This window comes from Oncorhynchus kisutch, linkage group LG16 (genome assembly GCF_002021735.2).
Source record: "Oncorhynchus kisutch isolate 150728-3 linkage group LG16, Okis_V2, whole genome shotgun sequence".
NCBI lineage: Eukaryota > Metazoa > Chordata > Actinopteri > Salmoniformes > Salmonidae > Oncorhynchus > Oncorhynchus kisutch.
The window spans coordinates 45,748,818-45,767,177 of NC_034189.2; the positions used below are offsets into that span (position 1 = coordinate 45,748,818).

Below are 18,360 nucleotides of genomic sequence, written 5' to 3' on the forward strand. Positions count from 1 at the left end.
AAGAATATCCATATCCTTGCTTCAGGTCCTGAGCTACAGGCGGAAAAAAAAAAGGGTCGGATCCTTCTATGCAAGTCAGCCATATATATATATTTTTTTTACAATTATTTAACTAGGCAAGTCAGTTAATGATCAGCAATGTTTTTTAATTTATTTTTTAAATGAGGCTGAATGAACTGTTTCGCTGATAGACAGGTGTATTGGTGGTAATGATTCACTCCATGGATAATGGCCGGTTTGTAGGTGTACTGTTTTTAGATTTCAGTGCAGCATTTGATTTAGTGGATCATGAAATTATTTTGACAAAATTAATGCATTGTGCTTTTAAGGAGGTAGCATTGAATTGGGTACAGTCATATCTAACTGACAGGAAACAGTCCACCTATATCAATGGTTCATTTTCTTCCCCTAATGTGTTAAACTGTGGAATACCGCAGGGCAGCTGCCTTGGGCCACTTCTCTACTTAATATACACCAACGACCTTCCCTATGCCTTGGTTGAAACTCAAGCTACTATATTTGCAGATGATACTACAATTTATGCAGCAAGACAATCGGTTCAACAGGTACAGCAAGCTTTGCAAGGAGATTTGGAGATTAACAGGAAATGGGTTTGCCAAAACAAACTTGCTTTAAACACCAAGAAAACCAAAGTTATGTTGGTCTGTTCAACTAGGAAAAGGCCAAAACAGCATGGGATACAATTAAGTATGGGAGGAGTACAAATTGAATAAGTGGCAGAAACCAAACTACTGGGAGTGCAGCTAGACAACTGCTTATCATGGTCGTCTCAAATAACTAATCTATGTAAAAAAAAATATTAAAACAGCATGCATAATCAGAAGGATAGCTAAATATTTACCAGGGAAAATCTTTCAGCAAATAACACAGGCATTGGTTGAGAGTCAAGTGAACTATTGTTCGGTGGACTGGGGAAATGCATCATCTAGTGAAGTTAGGAGGCTGCAGAATGCACAGAATAAAGCAGCAAGGATTGTTTTAAGGCGGAGATATGGTTCTTCTGTTGCAGATAATTGAAAAAAACATGCTTATCTTATTTTATAATATACAACATTTAAAATGGCCAAGTTCTATTCTATTCTAATGGTATTCAGTTGGTAAGAGACAGACATTCAGTAAATACTAGGAATAGATTGTCCACCATCTATGTGTTACCCAGACAGAAAAAAGAAATAGGCAAAAGAACATTTCGATTTAGAGCAATAAAGAAATTGAATAAATTCACTGAGCAAACTAGAAACCTTTCAATATATAAGTTTAAACACTATTTAAAAACAATTTAAATATAGTATATAGAAATGTTGTGGGACTATAGTAGATGAAGAATCAATATTTTTTTAGATTGAGTATTTATTGGGTCATTATGCTAGTGTATTATGTATGTTTGTAATAGTGTGTTATATGTGAAAGTGTGTTTGTATTATAAATTGTATTTTAATGATAAGGACTCTTGGAAGATTAGTCCAAATGGGGACTAAAAGAGATCCTAATAAAATAAAATCAATCAATCCATGGTGCTGAAAGAAAGCTCTGCTGTTGGGACAGATTTAAGTAGGCCCTAACAGTTTGTGGGCACCTTTTGTTACCGTTATAATGCAATGAATGTATTGCTTGGTGTTGTGTAGTGGCTTTGGTGGCATGCATCAAAAAAAATTTGGGGGGTTTTGCCTCACCAAAATGTAAAAGCTAAAATCAACACCGTCTCTCATTGACTTCTCTAAACCCAACAAACCCCGGCCTTGTCAGCTTCGTTTGCTTCGCTAGCTTTCCCGGAAATCTCGCGATGTTTCGCCTCTGGTTTTAGAAAATCAATACTCTGCATTCAGACGTAAAGTGAAACGTATGCAAGCATTTTACGACACTTCGTTCTCAGTCGGTAGTTAGGCTTGCTGCGTTTTCTTGTTCTTTTTTAACGGTAACACGTTCTGATGTGAGAGAGGAATACCAGACAGTGGATAGTGCAGCAGCACAACAACGGTCGTGTGAGATATTTTTCCCCCCCAGTTTGAATCAAATCTAACCGAAAGCTTCAATTTGCTACCTGCAAAAGCAGACAAAAATATTGTGTATAGAATAGAACAGCAGACTTGGTTGGTTTGCAGCCTCTTGTTTTACCCGCAACCCTTCTGTTGGGATACAAAACACATAATAGAAAATGGCGGAACTTGAGGACGCAGGACTGCCCCAAACAATGCAGGAGACCCGAGATGAAGAGGAGCCGGGCAATTCAAAGGTAACATAATGACGCTGAGACTCCAATTTTTCACTTCAAAAGTATGCCAAACAAAAACCATCGATTGCAAAGTTAAACAAACCATACAACTCTTTGCACCATAACTACTTTTAACAATTTCCACTGAAGATTTTACAAAACACATTTACTCGGAACAGTACAGATAACGTTTGTTAACAGAATGACAGTATAATCTCCATCAGTTTGTGACCACGTTTTCCAATATATATTTCCATGTGTGTATTTTTTCGCTTATTGAACTACAGTAAGTGAATTGGATTAACTCCCAGTAACATAATGATGGTAACAGAATGACATAATGGGTCCCTGATCTGTACTATACAGAAATCCATAATTATGAATGTCATTCTCTTCACGTTGATGCAACCTGAATAGACACAAAAGTAGAAAAATGTAATTACTTCCTTTGCATGTTTGGGTTTTCTACACACTGGCTGTTATTCTAATGAGCTCCGCCCCCAAACAAGACCAAGTTTGGTTGGTCTGGACCAGACCAAATCTGTACCTATCATAAACATCTAAGTTTCACAAGTTTGGACATTAAAGTACAGCACGGTAGTGTAGAGTACAGTATAGTTCAGGAGAGTACACAGTAAATGATACTGAACTTTAGTATACTAAACTCTATTGTACAGTAATTCTCTTGTACCGGACTATACTCTGCCCTACTTTTATTTTACTGTACTGTCCAAACTTGTGAAACAGACATCTGATTAGTTCATATTTGAACTGACCAAATTTCAACTACTTTTCAATGTCCAGGGTCGGTTGATGCTCAGTGGGGGAGGATGCTGATTACAGTAAATGGAAAGAGAGGGGGCTAATGTGTAGGTGTCAGTAAGTGCAGGGGTAGTTAACATTAACTGGAGAGAGGGAGGGGTGTCCAGATGTCACAATCTTGCTTTGACCACCACTTGACAGAAAGAGAAAGTAGGTCTACCTTTACTTCTGTGAGCTTAGAAAATATCTTAAAGATATGTGGGTTTTTGGTGACAGACTTACTTGCATTTACAAGTAAGTCTAGATGTTTTCTAAGACCCCTTTTCCATCTGTTTGACCAGTGTTAGGTTCTGAACAAACAGAGTAGAAACTAAAATGGATGTCTAGAAAAAGCTCATACCAAGTTTATTCCACCTCTGGGTGCTTTAGCTGCAGACACAACATACAAGTCACACAAGCATATATTTATACCTTCCGACTAGGCAAGTCATCTCCTTGCATGTCTAAGATTAACAATCCTTCTCTGTTAGGCAGAAACAAAGTAGATTCCTCTTACTGGTATTGGCATGGCTTGCCTATGATCCTTATGGGTGTGGAAGTGTGTGTATGTGAGAGAGGACTGTAATCAAATGGTATCTGGGGTGGGCCCCTATGGCCCCCCTCCCAGCCAGTGTCTTCTCTCTTCAACGGTTGACTTTATCTCGAGTTGAGTTCCACATCCCCCATGGTCCTAGTTCCAAAGCAACTGGCCTGCCTTATCAGGAACTGAAACTAGACTGTTTGTCTTTGCCTTCTTGCTCAGGAATATTCATATTCAGCCACAAGTTTGAACAGAATATGAACATTCTGAATATGAACTTTCTGCACTTTCCCTTCTCACACTAACTTTCCATACACAGTGTTCCTATTCACCATTCATTAACTCCCAACATATACATTTCTTATACATGTAAAATAATAACTTCTAGTATGGTAACATAAGTATATTTCAAGTTCGAATCCAACAGTCTCTCCTTTTTGAATAGTATCTCCATACTGTTTAACATTTTATATAAACGTTGACATTACTTAAATAAAACATTCTTATTCATTTGTTTTATATGTTCACACCTCAGAGATTTATGACCTCTGGTTATATAATCTGATTCCATGGCATAAGGCCCAGGCCTCCATTCTAATCACACTCTTACTTCCCCCCCTATCTGCCACTACCCCTTCTATTGTACAGCTGATAATGACATTTCAGCAGGAGCTTTTGATTTCTCTTCTACCTTTTGGGTTCCTAAGAGAGTGATGGCAAAAGACCTGAAAGGAAAACACACAATGAACTGCATTATCAATGCTTTAAGCTATGCATAATTATATATGGCAAAAACTGAAGTTAGATTACATGACGTTTCCCACTCTCCCATAGCCTGGGCCAAAACCTTCGGGATACTGTTCTGCTTGGGACCACAAAAATGAAGGCTTTATACACCTCCTCATGCTTGTACCCAGACATTCCCCTCAGGCTGCAGGTTTACAGGAGATGTTCCCATGCCTGGCTGTTTGGAATGGTGGAAAGATAAGTGGTGTTGGGAGAGTGTCCAACTGTACAAAACTCTGAGTGACATGTTTCTTAATCACACCCTGCAGGAGATGCGTTGCTACTAACACAGATAACTTCCCTTCTGGTGAGGTGGCTTCCTGTATACAGGGATCTGTGGCTAGTCTTTCAAGAATCTGCCTTCCTCAATAAACCCCTCACTAAATGTTGATAATAGCATCTGAAATGACAACATTATCTCTGTTACTACAGTGGTTAGTACTCCACTAAAAGTTTTGCGATTATGCTGCGGCACTTCATGGTAATTTGTGGTTTAGTACAGTGCCCTGCATCACCACTTCATTGCTCCAGACCAGCGCAAGGGGGAGTTAGAGCACTGATTATGCTTTTGGGTCTTACTGTGTCTGACAATGAATGGGTGACATAAACCTAAATAGAAACTGTTAATTGTGCACGACTAAAACTGTTGTTACACTAAGGTTTTTATTTTGTTAGGATTATTTTGCTCTTACTGTAGTACTGTAGGACACTCCCGACCGGTCACGCTGTACAGTGCCTGTGTGGAGCAATGGTCTAAGACACTGCAAGCTGTGTTGCTACAGATGTTGGTTCAATACCCATGCTGGTCTCAACTGGGAGACCCATGAGATGACTGAAGGTTTTTCACTCTCTAAAAAACATAAATAAAAATCATTCTAAATAACAAACTGGCTTTATTTAAAAATGAGTAACAATGTCTCACCCCATGTTCAAGAATAGCCTTTTTCTAACTCATTTTACGTTATTTGAAAACAAAATAATCTCAAATATATATTTTTAAACAAAGCGATTTATTAATTTAGAATTATATAAAAGCCCCTCGGATATTCTCACAGATATTATTAACCCTGTTATTAGCAGGTGAACGTTTATTGGTCATGGTTCCCAAGTGGAGCAAAATGGGATTGCCTTGCAGTTCTCCAGCTGTATCCACTGAAGCGTGCGAGGTTCAATGCACGGGATGGGCCGCAGAGCTGCGCACAGAAGATGGACCTAACCTATGGGGAGGGAGGGGGAGGGCTACCCAGTGGGGCACTTTAAGGGGCATTGCACTAATAATGGCGTTGACTAGGGAAACGTTCCCTCTGTTCTTAGTGCCAGTGTGCACATTCAAACTAAAACAATAACTAATAATGGCATATTTATGCTTTCATTAATAAAATAATTATAAAAATACTCTTTCAAAATGTCAATGCTTATTTAGTTATGGATCCATTGTGAATTACTGTGGGAATACATTTCTCTGAATTACAGAAATATTGGAACAAAGTTGTCTAATGAAGGTAAACAAATTGTTGCTTACTGGAAAATACTCTTAACTTTTTTGGGATATGGGGCAGTATTTTGATGTCAGGATGAAAAGCGTGCCCAAAGTAAACTGCCTGTTTCTCAGGCAATAAGCTAGGATATGCATATAATTGATAGATAGAAAACACTCTAAAGTTTCGAAAACTGTTAAAATCGGCAGGCGAAACCCAGAGGACAAACCATCCCCCCAAAAATATTTTTTCAGCTTACCACTGTTTTCTATGGCTTGAACTTTAATTATACGCCCAAGTCCTCCTAAATTGCAGTCCCAAGGGTTTCCACTAGATGTCAACAGTCTTTAGAAAGAGTTTCAAGCTGGTTTTTAGAAAAATGACCTGGACATTTGAGTTTTTCTAAGTGGCTCCCATTTAGGCTCTAATGATTCCAAGCGCGTGGAGGAAAGCTTGATCTTTGTTGTTTATCTCCGGTAAATACAATAACTATTCTCCGTCTTAAATTTGATTGTTTATTTGCTCATTAGGATACCTAAGGATTGATTATAAACGTTGTTTGGAAAAGTTTATTAGTAACGTTTGGGGTTAATTTTTTATGCATTTTGACAGAGGGAAACTGAGTGGATTATTGATTGATGCGTGCCAGCTAAACTGAGTTTTTATGGATATAAAAAAGGACATTATCGAACAAAAGGACCATTTGTGATGTTTATGGGACATTTTGGAGTGCCAACAGAAGATGATCTTCAAAAGTAAGGCACGAATTATATCTTTATTTCTGAGTTTTCTGTCGTGCCTGGCGGGTTGAAATATGATTGTTGTGTTTGTTTGATGGGGTGCTGTCCTCAGATAATCGCATGGTATGCTTTCGCCGTAAAACCTTTTTGAAATCTGACACCTTGGCTGGATTAACAAGAAGTTAAGCTTTATTTTGACATATTGCATGTGTATTTTCAAGAATATAAAATATTTACAATTCTGTAGTTTGAATTTGGCGCCCTGCACTTTCACTGGATGTTGGTCAGGTGGAACGGTAGCGTCCCATCTAGCCTATAGAGGTTAAACACACACGGTCACGTTGTACAGCGCCAATATGGCTATTAGCAGGTAGCTGGACAATAGACTTGCCTAGAAGGAGGGTAGTGGGAGAATTCTATCGTCAAATGCATTACTTATTTAGGTTTGCTGTATCACAACCGGCCGTGATTGGTTGCAATTTCAGTTTAATCCATCAGAAAAGACCAAACAAATAATACAACAAAAAGTAGTAGTATTATTATTATTCTGTATCACATCTGACAGTGATTGGGAGTCCCATAGGGCGGTGCAAAATTGGCCCAGCGTTTCTCTCCCTCTAAAAACAGAAATACATTTTATTTTGACCTTTTATTCAGGTTACAATCGCTTACTTTTTTGTTTTTGATAACGAAATAACCTCCAAAATACCATTACATATTATCAGGTTGATGGCACAGTCATATAGCGGTACCAACATAAAGCTGAGTGACTCACTCGTTCATGGCTTTGGATCAAAATAAATAAGTACCAACATTCTTTCTGATAGTCTTTAATAAATAAATGTTTTGGTTATCCTGACCTGGACATCATGTACAGTTTTATAATAGCCCATTATGGGCTATTAGCAGGACAATATACCTTTACCAAGACCTCTCTGTATTTTGATACTTTGTGGGTGGGGCCTCTCCAGTGGCACAGCTGTCTGTCACCACATTGCAATGCAAAATAAGTTGCTACAGATACCCGTGCCTGCCACCACCGGGAGACCCATGAGGCGGCTTTTGGTTTCAATTTAGAATCCATCCTATCCTCTGTTTGTAAATATAGCGGAGTCACGTCATATTTTAAGTTATACTGTAGGCCTACCATAGGCGAAATGAGTCTCACAAGTGTTGAGTAAAATGCTGTTAAAAGTGGTGTAGGTCTTATTTATTTAAAGAGCATATTGAAGTGAGAGGCAATGGGATTTGAAGCAATAGCCTACTATTTTTAAAATGATTTTACCCCCTTTTCTCCCCAATTTCGTGGTATCCAATTGTTAGTAATTACTATCTTGTCTCATCGCTACAACTCCCGTACGGGCTCGGGAGAGACTAAGGTCGAAAGCCATGCGTCCTCTGTAAAACGACCCAACCATGCTGCACTGCTTCTTAACACAGCGCGCATCCAACCCGGAAGCCAGCCGCACCAATGAGGAAACACCGTGCACCTGGCGACCTTGGTTAGCGTGCACTGTGCCCGGCCCGCCACAGGAGTCGCTGGTGCGCGATGAGACAAGGATATCCCTACCGGCCAAGCCCTCCATAACCCGGACGACGCTAGAGAGATTAACACACACGATAACATGAGCGCTATACACACATGTGCACATAGATTTTGTGTTTTAGAGTAGTGGCCTGAGGGCACACACTTAATGTGTTATGAAATCTGTTGTGAATGTAATGTTTTTAAAATGGTATAACACACTTAATTTTGCTGGACCCCATAATAAATACAATGGTCCTGGTATGCGTGACATTCAACTTATCCTCATAGTAGTCTCAATATTGTGCTCAGTTAGCAGTCTTAGCGATCTTTCCTATTGTGAGCTCTCCCCTGTACCACTACACAAAGAGGAGTGGTATCATACCCCAGACTTTATTACCTACTTACTTAATCTGAGCCATGCAGATCTTTGCCATTGTTACATTCAATTATTCTTTCCCAATAACATTAATGCCTTGGTTTTTGGGACTCCATAGTAGAGGTTGACCGATTTCTGATTTTCCGATACCGATTATTGGAGGGCCAAAAAATAAATTTAACAAAAAATAAAAACATTTAATTTAATTTGTAATAATGATAATTACAACAATACTGAATGAACACTTATTTTAACTTAATATAATACATCAATAAAATCAATTTAGAAACATGTTCAATTTGGTTTAAATAATGCAAAAACAACGTATTGGAGAAGAAAGTAAGTGCAATATTTGCCATAAAAAAGCTAATGTTTAAATCCCTTGCTCAGAACATGAGAACATATGAAAGCTGGTGGTTCCTTTTAACATGAGTCTTCAATATTCCCAGGTAAGATGTTTTAGGTTGTAGTTATTATAGGACTATTTCTCTCTACATTTGTATTTCATATACCTTTGACTATTGGATGTTCTTTTAGGCACTATAGTATTGCCAGCCTAATCTCGGGAGTTGATAGGCTTGAAGTCATAAACAGCACAATGCATGAAGCACAGCGAAGATCTGCTGGCAAATGCAGGAAAGTGCTGTTTGAATGAATGCTTACGAGCCTGCTGCTGCCTACCATTGCTCAGTTAGATCGCTCTATCAAATATCAAATCAAGACTTAATTATAATATAATAACACACAGAATTTCGAGCCTTAGGTCATTAATATGGTCAAATCCGGAAACTATCATTTAAAAAACCAACCGTTTATACTTTCAGTGAAATACAGAACCATTCTGTATTTTATCTAACCTGTGGCATCCCTAAGTCTAAATATTGCTGTTATATTGCACAACCTCCAATGTTATGTCATAATTATGTACAATCCTGCAAATTAATTACGGTCTTTGTTAGAAAGAAATGGTCTTTACACAGTTTGCAACGAGCCAGGCGGCCCAAACTGTGCATATACCCTGACTCTGCTTGCACAGAACGCAAGAGAAGTGACACAATTTCCCTCGTTAAAAGAAATTCATGTTGGCAGGCAATAATAACTAAATAGGCAGGTTTAAAAATAATCATATACTTGTGTATTGATTTTAAGAAATTCATTGATGTTTTTGGTTAGGTACACATTGGTGCAACGACAGTGCTTTTTTCGCGAATGCTCATGTTAAATCATCACCTGTTTGGCGAAGTAGGCTATGATTCGATGATAAATTAACAGGCACCGCATAGATTATATGCAACGCAGAACAAGCTAGATAAACTAGTAATATCATCAACTATGTGTAGTTAACTAGTGATTATGTTAAGATTCATAGTTTTTTATTAGATACGTTTAATGCTTGCTTGCAACTTAACTTGGTTACTTGCTGCACTCACGTAACAGGTAGTCAGCCTGCCATGCAGTCTCCTCGTGGAGTGCAATGTAATCGGTGTCCAAAAATGCAGATTACCGATTGTTATGAAAACTTGAAATCGGCTCAAATTAATCGGCCATTCCGATTAATCGGTCGACCTCTAATTATAAGAGCAGAAATGCACACATGGCGCAGTAGGCTATAAGCACAAATGTTCCATTAGTGGGAAAACACCACAAAAGTGACAGCAAATGCGATTACGCATGTAATGCTTTATTATAAAGATGCACTCCCCCGGAGAGTAGTAACAGTGTAGGCACTTAATTATTTGTCCCTCGTCAGAACAGTTTTGGTGCTGGACGACACTGTGTTGTATTGTATGACAATTCACCACAGACTATTGTGGATGACTCACCATGGATGGGGGCTGCCCCCCAGAATTTACAGGCAACCTATCATCATCCACATTCCCACTCACTGACAATGTTTCATCTTTAAGCACAGATATCTGCTATTCTCCATCGTGTATACTTTGTGCTTTTCTCCTCCTACATGGACTACTTCTCTACATCTTACTGTACTAGTATACAAGAATGACAATTTATCCATACACACACTTTATGGCCACCCCGGCTGGGGCTTTCACCCCCCTGGGAGCTTCGTCCAACTTACGAATCTCTCAGAGAACCAACCCCACCCGGGACCTATCCGACATGGAATCTACCCTTCACCGTGGGGTCGCCCACGGATCTTGCAGGGACCCAACTCCACTCTGGACTAGAGGGTGACCGATTATGATTTTTTAACGCCGATACCAATTATTGGAGGACAAAAAAAGCCGATACCGATTAATCTGCCGATTTAAATAAATACATTTTTAAAAAGTGTATATATTATATGTATGTATGTGTGTATATATATATATATATATATATATATATATATACATACATACACACAAATTTTTGTAATAATGTCAATTGCAACAATACTGAATGAACAATGAACACTAATTTTAACTTACTATAATACATATTATGGGCTTTTGGATGGGTGTTCTTAAGGTGATTCCACAGGTTGGTGGTATTTTTTGATTAAGCCGTTGCTGACCCCATGCTTACATCTTTATCACAAATATGACACCTTGCTTTCCCTGGTGCCAATTCCATGTAATAGTCCCACACTGGTGCTCTGCTTTTCTCTGCCATCTGTAAAACACACACACACAGCCCTGAAGTGTCAATGATACTGAAGAGTCTGCTTAGGAGACAAATACTCTCAACTGTTTGAATAAAAATAGAGCTTAAGTAATCTGTGATGAATGTTGAAAACAAAAACTGTAATTTCTATATGCAGGAAATCCTATTTTAATAATGGGCATGGTACCAAAGTGCAAGTCATAATTCCCATGACACCTAGCAAAATCTGAAAAGCGATTCCTTCATTCATTTATTCCATAGGATATTTTTAGATTCACTTGAAATAAGGTCTGTTTCGTGTCGGCTTACACCACCTTGCCAATTTTATAACTGTGTAGATATCCATAGGAAAAGGTAACTCTGATCAATTTTGGCTAAATATAAGCGAAGATCATTTTTTTTTGTAGAGTGGCTTTATGAAAATATGTTGCAAACGTTACCTTGTCCCAGTGAGATTTACACAGGTATCAAAACGCTGAGAAGGTTTAAGCACGAAACACACCTTATTTGAAGTAGATCAAGACATTCTCTATGGAAGACATGGACGGTAAAATAACGAAGGAACCCCTTTCAAGTTCAGCCGCAAGTTATTACAGGAATTATAACGCGTCGACTATTTCTCTCTAAACCATATACCTTTGACTATTACGAGCCTGTTGCTGCCTACCACCCCTAAATCAGACTGCTCTATCAAATATCAAATCATAGACCGACTTAACTATAATAAACACACAGAAATACAAGCCTTAGGTCAAATCCGGAAACTATCACCTCGAAAACAAAATGTTTATTCCGTTCTGTATTTTATCTAACAGGTGAGTTTAAATGAGTCTAAATATTCCTGTTACATTGCACAACCTTCAATGTTATGTCATAATTACGTAAAATTCTGGCAAATTAGGCGGCCCAAACTGTTGCATATACACTGACTCTGCGTGCAATGAAAGCAAGAGAAGTGACACAATTTCACCTGGTTAATATTGCCTGCTAACCTGGATTTATTTGCGCTAAATATGCAGGTTTAAAAATATATACTTCGATTTGATTTTAAGAAAGGCATTGATGTTTATGGTTAAATACACATTGGAGCAATGACAGTCATTGATTGTTTTTTATAAGATGTTTAATGCTAGCTAGCAACTTACTTTGGCTTACTGCATTCGCGTAACAGGCAGGCTCCTTGTGGAGTGCAATGTAATCAGGTGATTAGAGCGTTGGACTAGTTAACTGTAAGGTTGCAAGATTGGATTCCCCGAGCTGACAAGGTAAAAATCTGTCGTTCTGCCCCTGAACGAGGCAGTTAACCCACTGTTCCTAGGCCATCATTGAAAATAAGAATGTGTTCTTAACTGACTTGCCTAGTTAAATAAAGGTGTATATAAAAAAATCGGTGCCCAAAAATACAGATTTCCAATTGTTCTGAAAACTTGAAATCGGCCCTAATTAATCGGCCATTCCGATTAATCGGTCGACCTCTACTCTGGACCTATCCTTGCAGAACATACCCTACCCCTATGACTGTTCGTAACACAATGGGACTACTGAAGAAAGGTTTCCTAGGTCGGTATCCTATAATATGTGTTAAAGCCTACGACTCTCATCTCCGCAAGATGTCAGAATGAGTGGAAACAGATGTAGGAACGGTGCCTGCCTTGTTGTTGGTGTCGGCTCCTGCTCCACTGATTCGGACTCTCCAGTTCGACTTTAAATCGCGGTGAATCACTAGCAACATCAACTGTTAAATTCTGAAACTCAAATGGATGACTAGAAAAGGCTCAAACCAAGTTTATTCCACCCTCTGGGTGCTTTAGCTGCAGACACAACATACAAGTCACACAAGCATATATTTATACCTTCCGTCATCTCCTTGCATGCCTAAGATAAACAATCCTTCTCTGTTAGGCAGAAAGAAAGTAGATTCCTCTTACTGGTATTGGCATGGCTTGCCTATGATCCTCATGGGTGTGGAAGTGTGCGTGGGGACTGTAATCAGGTGGTCTTCCTGTGGCCCCCCTCCCAGCCAGTGTCTTCTCTCTTCAACGGTTGACTTTATCTCGAGTTGAGTTCCACATCCCCCATGGTCCTAGTTCCAAAGCAACTGGCCTGCCTTGTCAGGAACTGAAACTAGACTTGTCTTTGCCTTCTTGCTCAGGAATATTCATATTCAGCCACAAGTTTGAACAGAATATGAACTTTCTGCACTTCCACTTGTCACACTGTAACTTTCCATACACAGTGTTCCTATTCACCATTCATTGACTCCCAACATATAAATTTCTTATACATATAAAGTAATAAATACATTCTAGTATGGTAATAAGGATATTTCAAGCTAGAATCCAACACCAAAAATCAAAGCCTTTCCTTATTCCAAATTTTTTGGATGGAAAATGGTTGGACATTTGATATGCCTTGATTTCTGAACTATAGGCTCTTAACTTTCATTTGACACTTCATGTGCTAGTGCTCTTGGGGCTTTTTACATGGAAAGGTCCACTACTACTACTGTCAATGAACCTTCTCTAGCCTAGATCACAAGCCAATGCAATCGATATGCTATATCATGGTGTTCTCTAAGCCTAATGACAAACAACAAATCAGCATTATCATGTTGATACTGCTAGGTATTTCAAATGATTTGACTTAGCTTCTACTCTAAAGATGTATAGACATAAGTAATTTGTTTGGCTATTTATTGTATATGCTATCTATTCTAATTTGGACTTTAATCATAATAAAACGTAGGCTATATTATCTATTACAAATGATGTTGTTTGAGAGAACAGAGACTATAGGCCTACTAGTAATTATGCCATTTTAAATGTATTTCCAGGCAGAGGAGATGGACACCCCAGAAGACCTGCAAGATGACAACCTGATCGAGGGGGAACCCTTCCACAGTTCTAATAATGAGCAGCAAGATGGATATTTGGCAGTTAGGAGGAATGTAATATTAGAACGAACAAAATTCAACCAAAGACAACAAGAAGCTGGAGAGACTGCTGATGATTTTATCACTGCACTTCATTGTTTGTCAGAACATTGTGGTTATGGAGCTCTACTCAGTGAGATGATAAGAGACAGACTAGTCATGGGTTTACGTGACAGAAGACTGTCTGAGCAATTACAAATGGACCCAGAAATAACACTGGATGAAGCTGTCACATGCATTCGTCAAACTGAACTTTTGGAAAAGCAACAGGACCTGCCAGAGAATAACTTCAAAGCTGACAGCAGTGTGGCAAATGTAGACCGTGTGCGTTCACATAGCAAACATCAATGCCCAGCCAATGTCCAGTGTCAATCGGAGAAGAATCAAAACTCAGAAAGACCGCAACAACCCCAAACAACGCAGGAGAATGGAGAGGAGCCCCAAGATACAGGTGGCACTGATGAGTGGATTGAGGGTTTCAGTCCTGGAGGAGAAAAGCCTCACTACTGCTCCGACTGCAGTAAGAGCTTTAGAAAAGTGAGGGATCTTATAAGACACCAGCGAACACATACAGGAGAGAAGCCTCACCACTGCCCTGATTGTGAACAAAGTTTTGCTCGATTAGATCGTCTTAAGTCACACCAACTAACACATACAGGAGTGAAGGCTCACCAATGCCCTGATTGTGACAAAAGTTATTCTCAATCGTATCATTTGAAAAGACACCACCAGCGGAAGCATATGAAAGGGAAATTCTTCCACTGCAATATTTGTGATGAACTTTTCTCCAAACCAGAAGATCACTGCTCCGAAATAAACCAGTGCTCCGACTGTGGGAAGAGCTTTCGACAAGTGGGGGATCTTAAAAGACACCAACGAACGCATACTGGAGAGAAGCCTTACCACTGCCCTGATTGCGACAGAGGTTTCGGTCGATTAGATCGCCTTAAGTCACACCAGCTAACACATACAGGAGTGAAGGCTCACCAATGCCCTGACTGTGACAAAAGTTATTCTCAATCGTATCATTTGAAAAGACACCACCAGCGGAAGCATATGAAAGGGAAATTCTTCCACTGCAATATTTGTGATGAACTTTTCTCCAAACCAGAAGATCTAAAAACACACATGTATGTACATGCTGGAGAAAATGCAAACCTTCCACAAGACACTCATGCAGGAAAGAAACCTTACCACTGTTCAAGGTGTGATAAAAGATTTCCTGACATGGCAAAACTAAGATCACACCTTCCAGTACATACTGGAGACCTTGCACTCCACTGTTCTGACTGTGGAAAGTGTTTCTTAAACAAGGCAAAGTTTGAAAGACATCAAAGAACACACACTGGAAGTGTACTATACCTTTGCACTGACTGTGGGGAGGGTTTTACAAATATGCAACAGTTGGAAAGGCACCAGCGAATGCACACTGGAGAGAAACCATACCACTGCACTGATTGTGGGAAGAGTTTTGCTCTTGAAAAGACATTTAAGTGTCACAAGCAAGCACACAAGTTCAAGCTCTCTGGAGAAAGAGCAGCCTATCCTTGCTCAGAGTGTGGAAATACTTTTTCTCGTTCATGTGACGTGATGACTCATGTGAGAAGGGTGCATAATAAAGAGAGACCTTTCCAGTGCTCCTGCTGTGGAAAAAGATTTTTCCAAAAGAACTCTCTTACAATACACATGAGAAGTCACACTGGAGAGAAACCGTACCACTGCTCAGACTGTGGACAAAGCTTCTCCCAAATTAATGACAGAAAACGGCACCAGAAGAGGCAACACTCTGGAGAGGAGCCGACCTCTATTCTGCAGTCTGAAAAGAAATGTCACAGAGACACTCAATAAGAAAGGACTACTACAACAAAGACACAAAAATGCAATATAGTAACAGTATCACGGTTATTGCTTTATTTATTTTATACTTTGTCAAACACTTTTTTTTTAAATTAACAGTAAACTTTATTTTATAAATCACTTAAAAAAAAATATCTTATCACTCTCCTAGTTTACACCCTGCATAAATAGTATTTATCAATCCTCCCCTGTGCCTAAAGCATTCCATAAGGCCAAACAACCAAATGGGTAATTATTTGCCCAGTTGAACTACCCAAAATACTATTACAAAGATTACAACTGTGGTAAATATGGGTTGTTAGAACTAGGGTGAATATCAGCAATGTGATCATCAGAGTATAAATCATTTACAAGCCAAGATGTATGGAATAATTTGTGAAATCCAATTTAAAAACTAAAAACAACAATTTGTCAGTATTCAAACTGGAGAACAGTTATTAGATGTCCATGTTATGCAGGTTGGCATGTACTCTCTTATTTCTTACCTCTGAAAGAGCGGTCAGATGATAACGGTAGCTACCGACAGTTTTTTATTTTTTATTTGAAGTGTCTTGAATCGTAAAAGCCTTTTCCACATCTCTTGCATGAGTATGGTCTGACTCCTGTTTGCACTAGCATGTTGGCTGCGACATGAATGGCTTGGCTGAATCTTCTCCCACTGACATCACAGCTTGAAAGGCTTCTCTCATGGACTCGCATTTTAGGATCACTGATGAGTTGAAAGTCTCCCACAACCACTCCGCTTGTGTGGTTTTCTCACCTGTATTGAACAGCTCATGTATTTTAAGAGATTAATTTGTAACAAGTCTCTTTCCACAGCAGTCGTAAGCATTGGGCTTCACTCAAGTGTGTAATTTCTGGTGATATTCAAAAGTAGCTTTATGGAGAGGTTTTTCCGCATTTGAAACAAATGTATGTTTTCTCCTGTGTGAATTCTTCCATGTGTTTTCAGAGAACTGATGGAGCTGAAGCCCTTCGAACATATCTCACAGCTGAAGGGTTTTGGTTGTCTCATTCCTTGTGTGTTAACCATTACCTGTGTGTGAGAGCTTGTGTACTCTCAGTTGATAATTGTAATAAATTCTTTACACATACAGTGGGGTCTGTAATAATAACTGTATAAAATAACTGAAATACTGAGCTGTATTTTATGCAAAAAAAGTGAAATGGTTTTATACTAATACAATCGCTCAGAGAAAGATTTGTTTAACAAGTAATACTTTCAAAGGTAGGGGTCAACATTTTTTACACCCCTAAACATACTTAGAAATAAAGTAGTTAAAAGTTTTGTATTTGGCCCATATTCCAAGCACACAATGATCAAAGCTTGTGACTCTACAAACTTGTCGGATAGATTTGCAGTTTGTTTTATGACATTTTATTTAACCTTAACTGACTTGCCTAGTTAAGTAAAGAACAAATTCTTATTTACAATGACGGCCTAACAAAAGGCAAAAGGCCTCCTGCTGGGACAGTGGCTGGGATTTAAAAAATAAAGATAAATAATGGACAAAATGCACATCACAACAAGAGAGACAACACTAAATAAAGAGAGACCTAAGACGACAACATAGCAAGGCAACAATGTTTTAGTTGTGTTTCGGATTATTTTGTGTCCAATAGAATTGAATGGTAAATGATGTAATGACAATCACGGACGACAAAGGGAAACCAGCCACGTTGCGGACACGTCTCGCTTCCGGACAAGTTAAACACCACCTTCACCCGCTTTGAGGATAACACAGTGCCCCCGATGCGGCCCGCGGGCTCTCCTTCTCTGTTAACTCTTGCAAGGCTGCCGGCTCAGAAAGTTCTTAGTTTCTTTTACAACATTAACAATGTCTACACTGTATTTCTGACCAATTTTGATGTGTTTTAATCCGCAAAAAAGTGCTTTTCTTTCAAAAACAAGGACATTTCTAAGTGGCCCCAAACTTTTGAAAGGTAGTGTATATACTGTGTTATATTCTACTGTATTTTAGTCAATGCCACTCACATTGCTCATCCTAATATTTATATATTTCTTAACTCCATTCTTTTACTTTAGATTTGTGTGCATTGTTGTGAATTGTAAGATACTACTGCACTGTTGGAGCTAGGAATACAAGCATTACACTACACCCGCAATAACATCTGCTAAATATGTGTATGTGACCAATACAATTTGATTTGATGATTATGGATAATCCTGAATGAATTGTTATAGGGTCAAAGATCATACCCCCAAGACATGCTAACCTCCCCTGTTATTGGTAATGGTGAGAGGTTAGCATGTCACACCTCACGACAGTACAGCCTCTTCTTTGTGTGTCTTTGCAAGGCTTTCTTTAAAGCTGAAATTAGCTCCACAAGTCTCACGTTAATTGCGTCTCCCGTGTGAATTACCTGGTGCTCATTCAACTTGGCTGGCTGCAGAAATGTCTTGCCACACTGGGAGCATCAGTGTGTGCGTTCTGTACATTCGGTATCTGTATGTACAGC

At 39.0% G+C, this 18,360-nt stretch overlaps 1 protein-coding gene across 2 annotated transcripts; it reads left to right on the forward strand.

Moving 5' to 3' along the window:
- The first annotated feature begins 1,870 nt into the window (after positions 1-1,870).
- LOC116352910 (zinc finger protein 2 homolog) lies at positions 1,871-16,973 on the forward strand. Of its 2 annotated transcripts, XM_031792587.1 has the most exons (3): positions 1,871-2,254; positions 13,924-14,821; positions 15,137-16,973. In XM_031792587.1, the coding sequence occupies exons 1-3, from the start codon at positions 2,177-2,179 to the stop codon at positions 15,868-15,870; spliced, it is 1,710 nt and encodes a 569-aa protein (XP_031648447.1). In that variant the 5' UTR covers positions 1,871-2,176; the 3' UTR covers positions 15,871-16,973. The 2 variants fall into 2 exon arrangements, with proteins under 2 accessions (XP_031648447.1, XP_031648446.1); XM_031792586.1 differs by having other exon boundaries at positions 13,924-16,973.
- Positions 16,974-18,360: the final 1,387 nt, after the last annotated feature.

What these genes read in the sequence shown, in the direction of transcription:
- LOC116352910 (XM_031792586.1), top strand. Translation starts at nt 2,177, where the DNA reads ATGGCGGAACTTGAGGACGCAGGACTGCCCCAAACAATGCAGGAGACC. An exon ending in AGGAGCCGGGCAATTCAAAG is followed by an intron (nt 2,255 to 13,923) that starts GTAACATAATGA and finishes ATGTATTTCCAG; the next exon opens with GCAGAGGAGATGGACACCCC.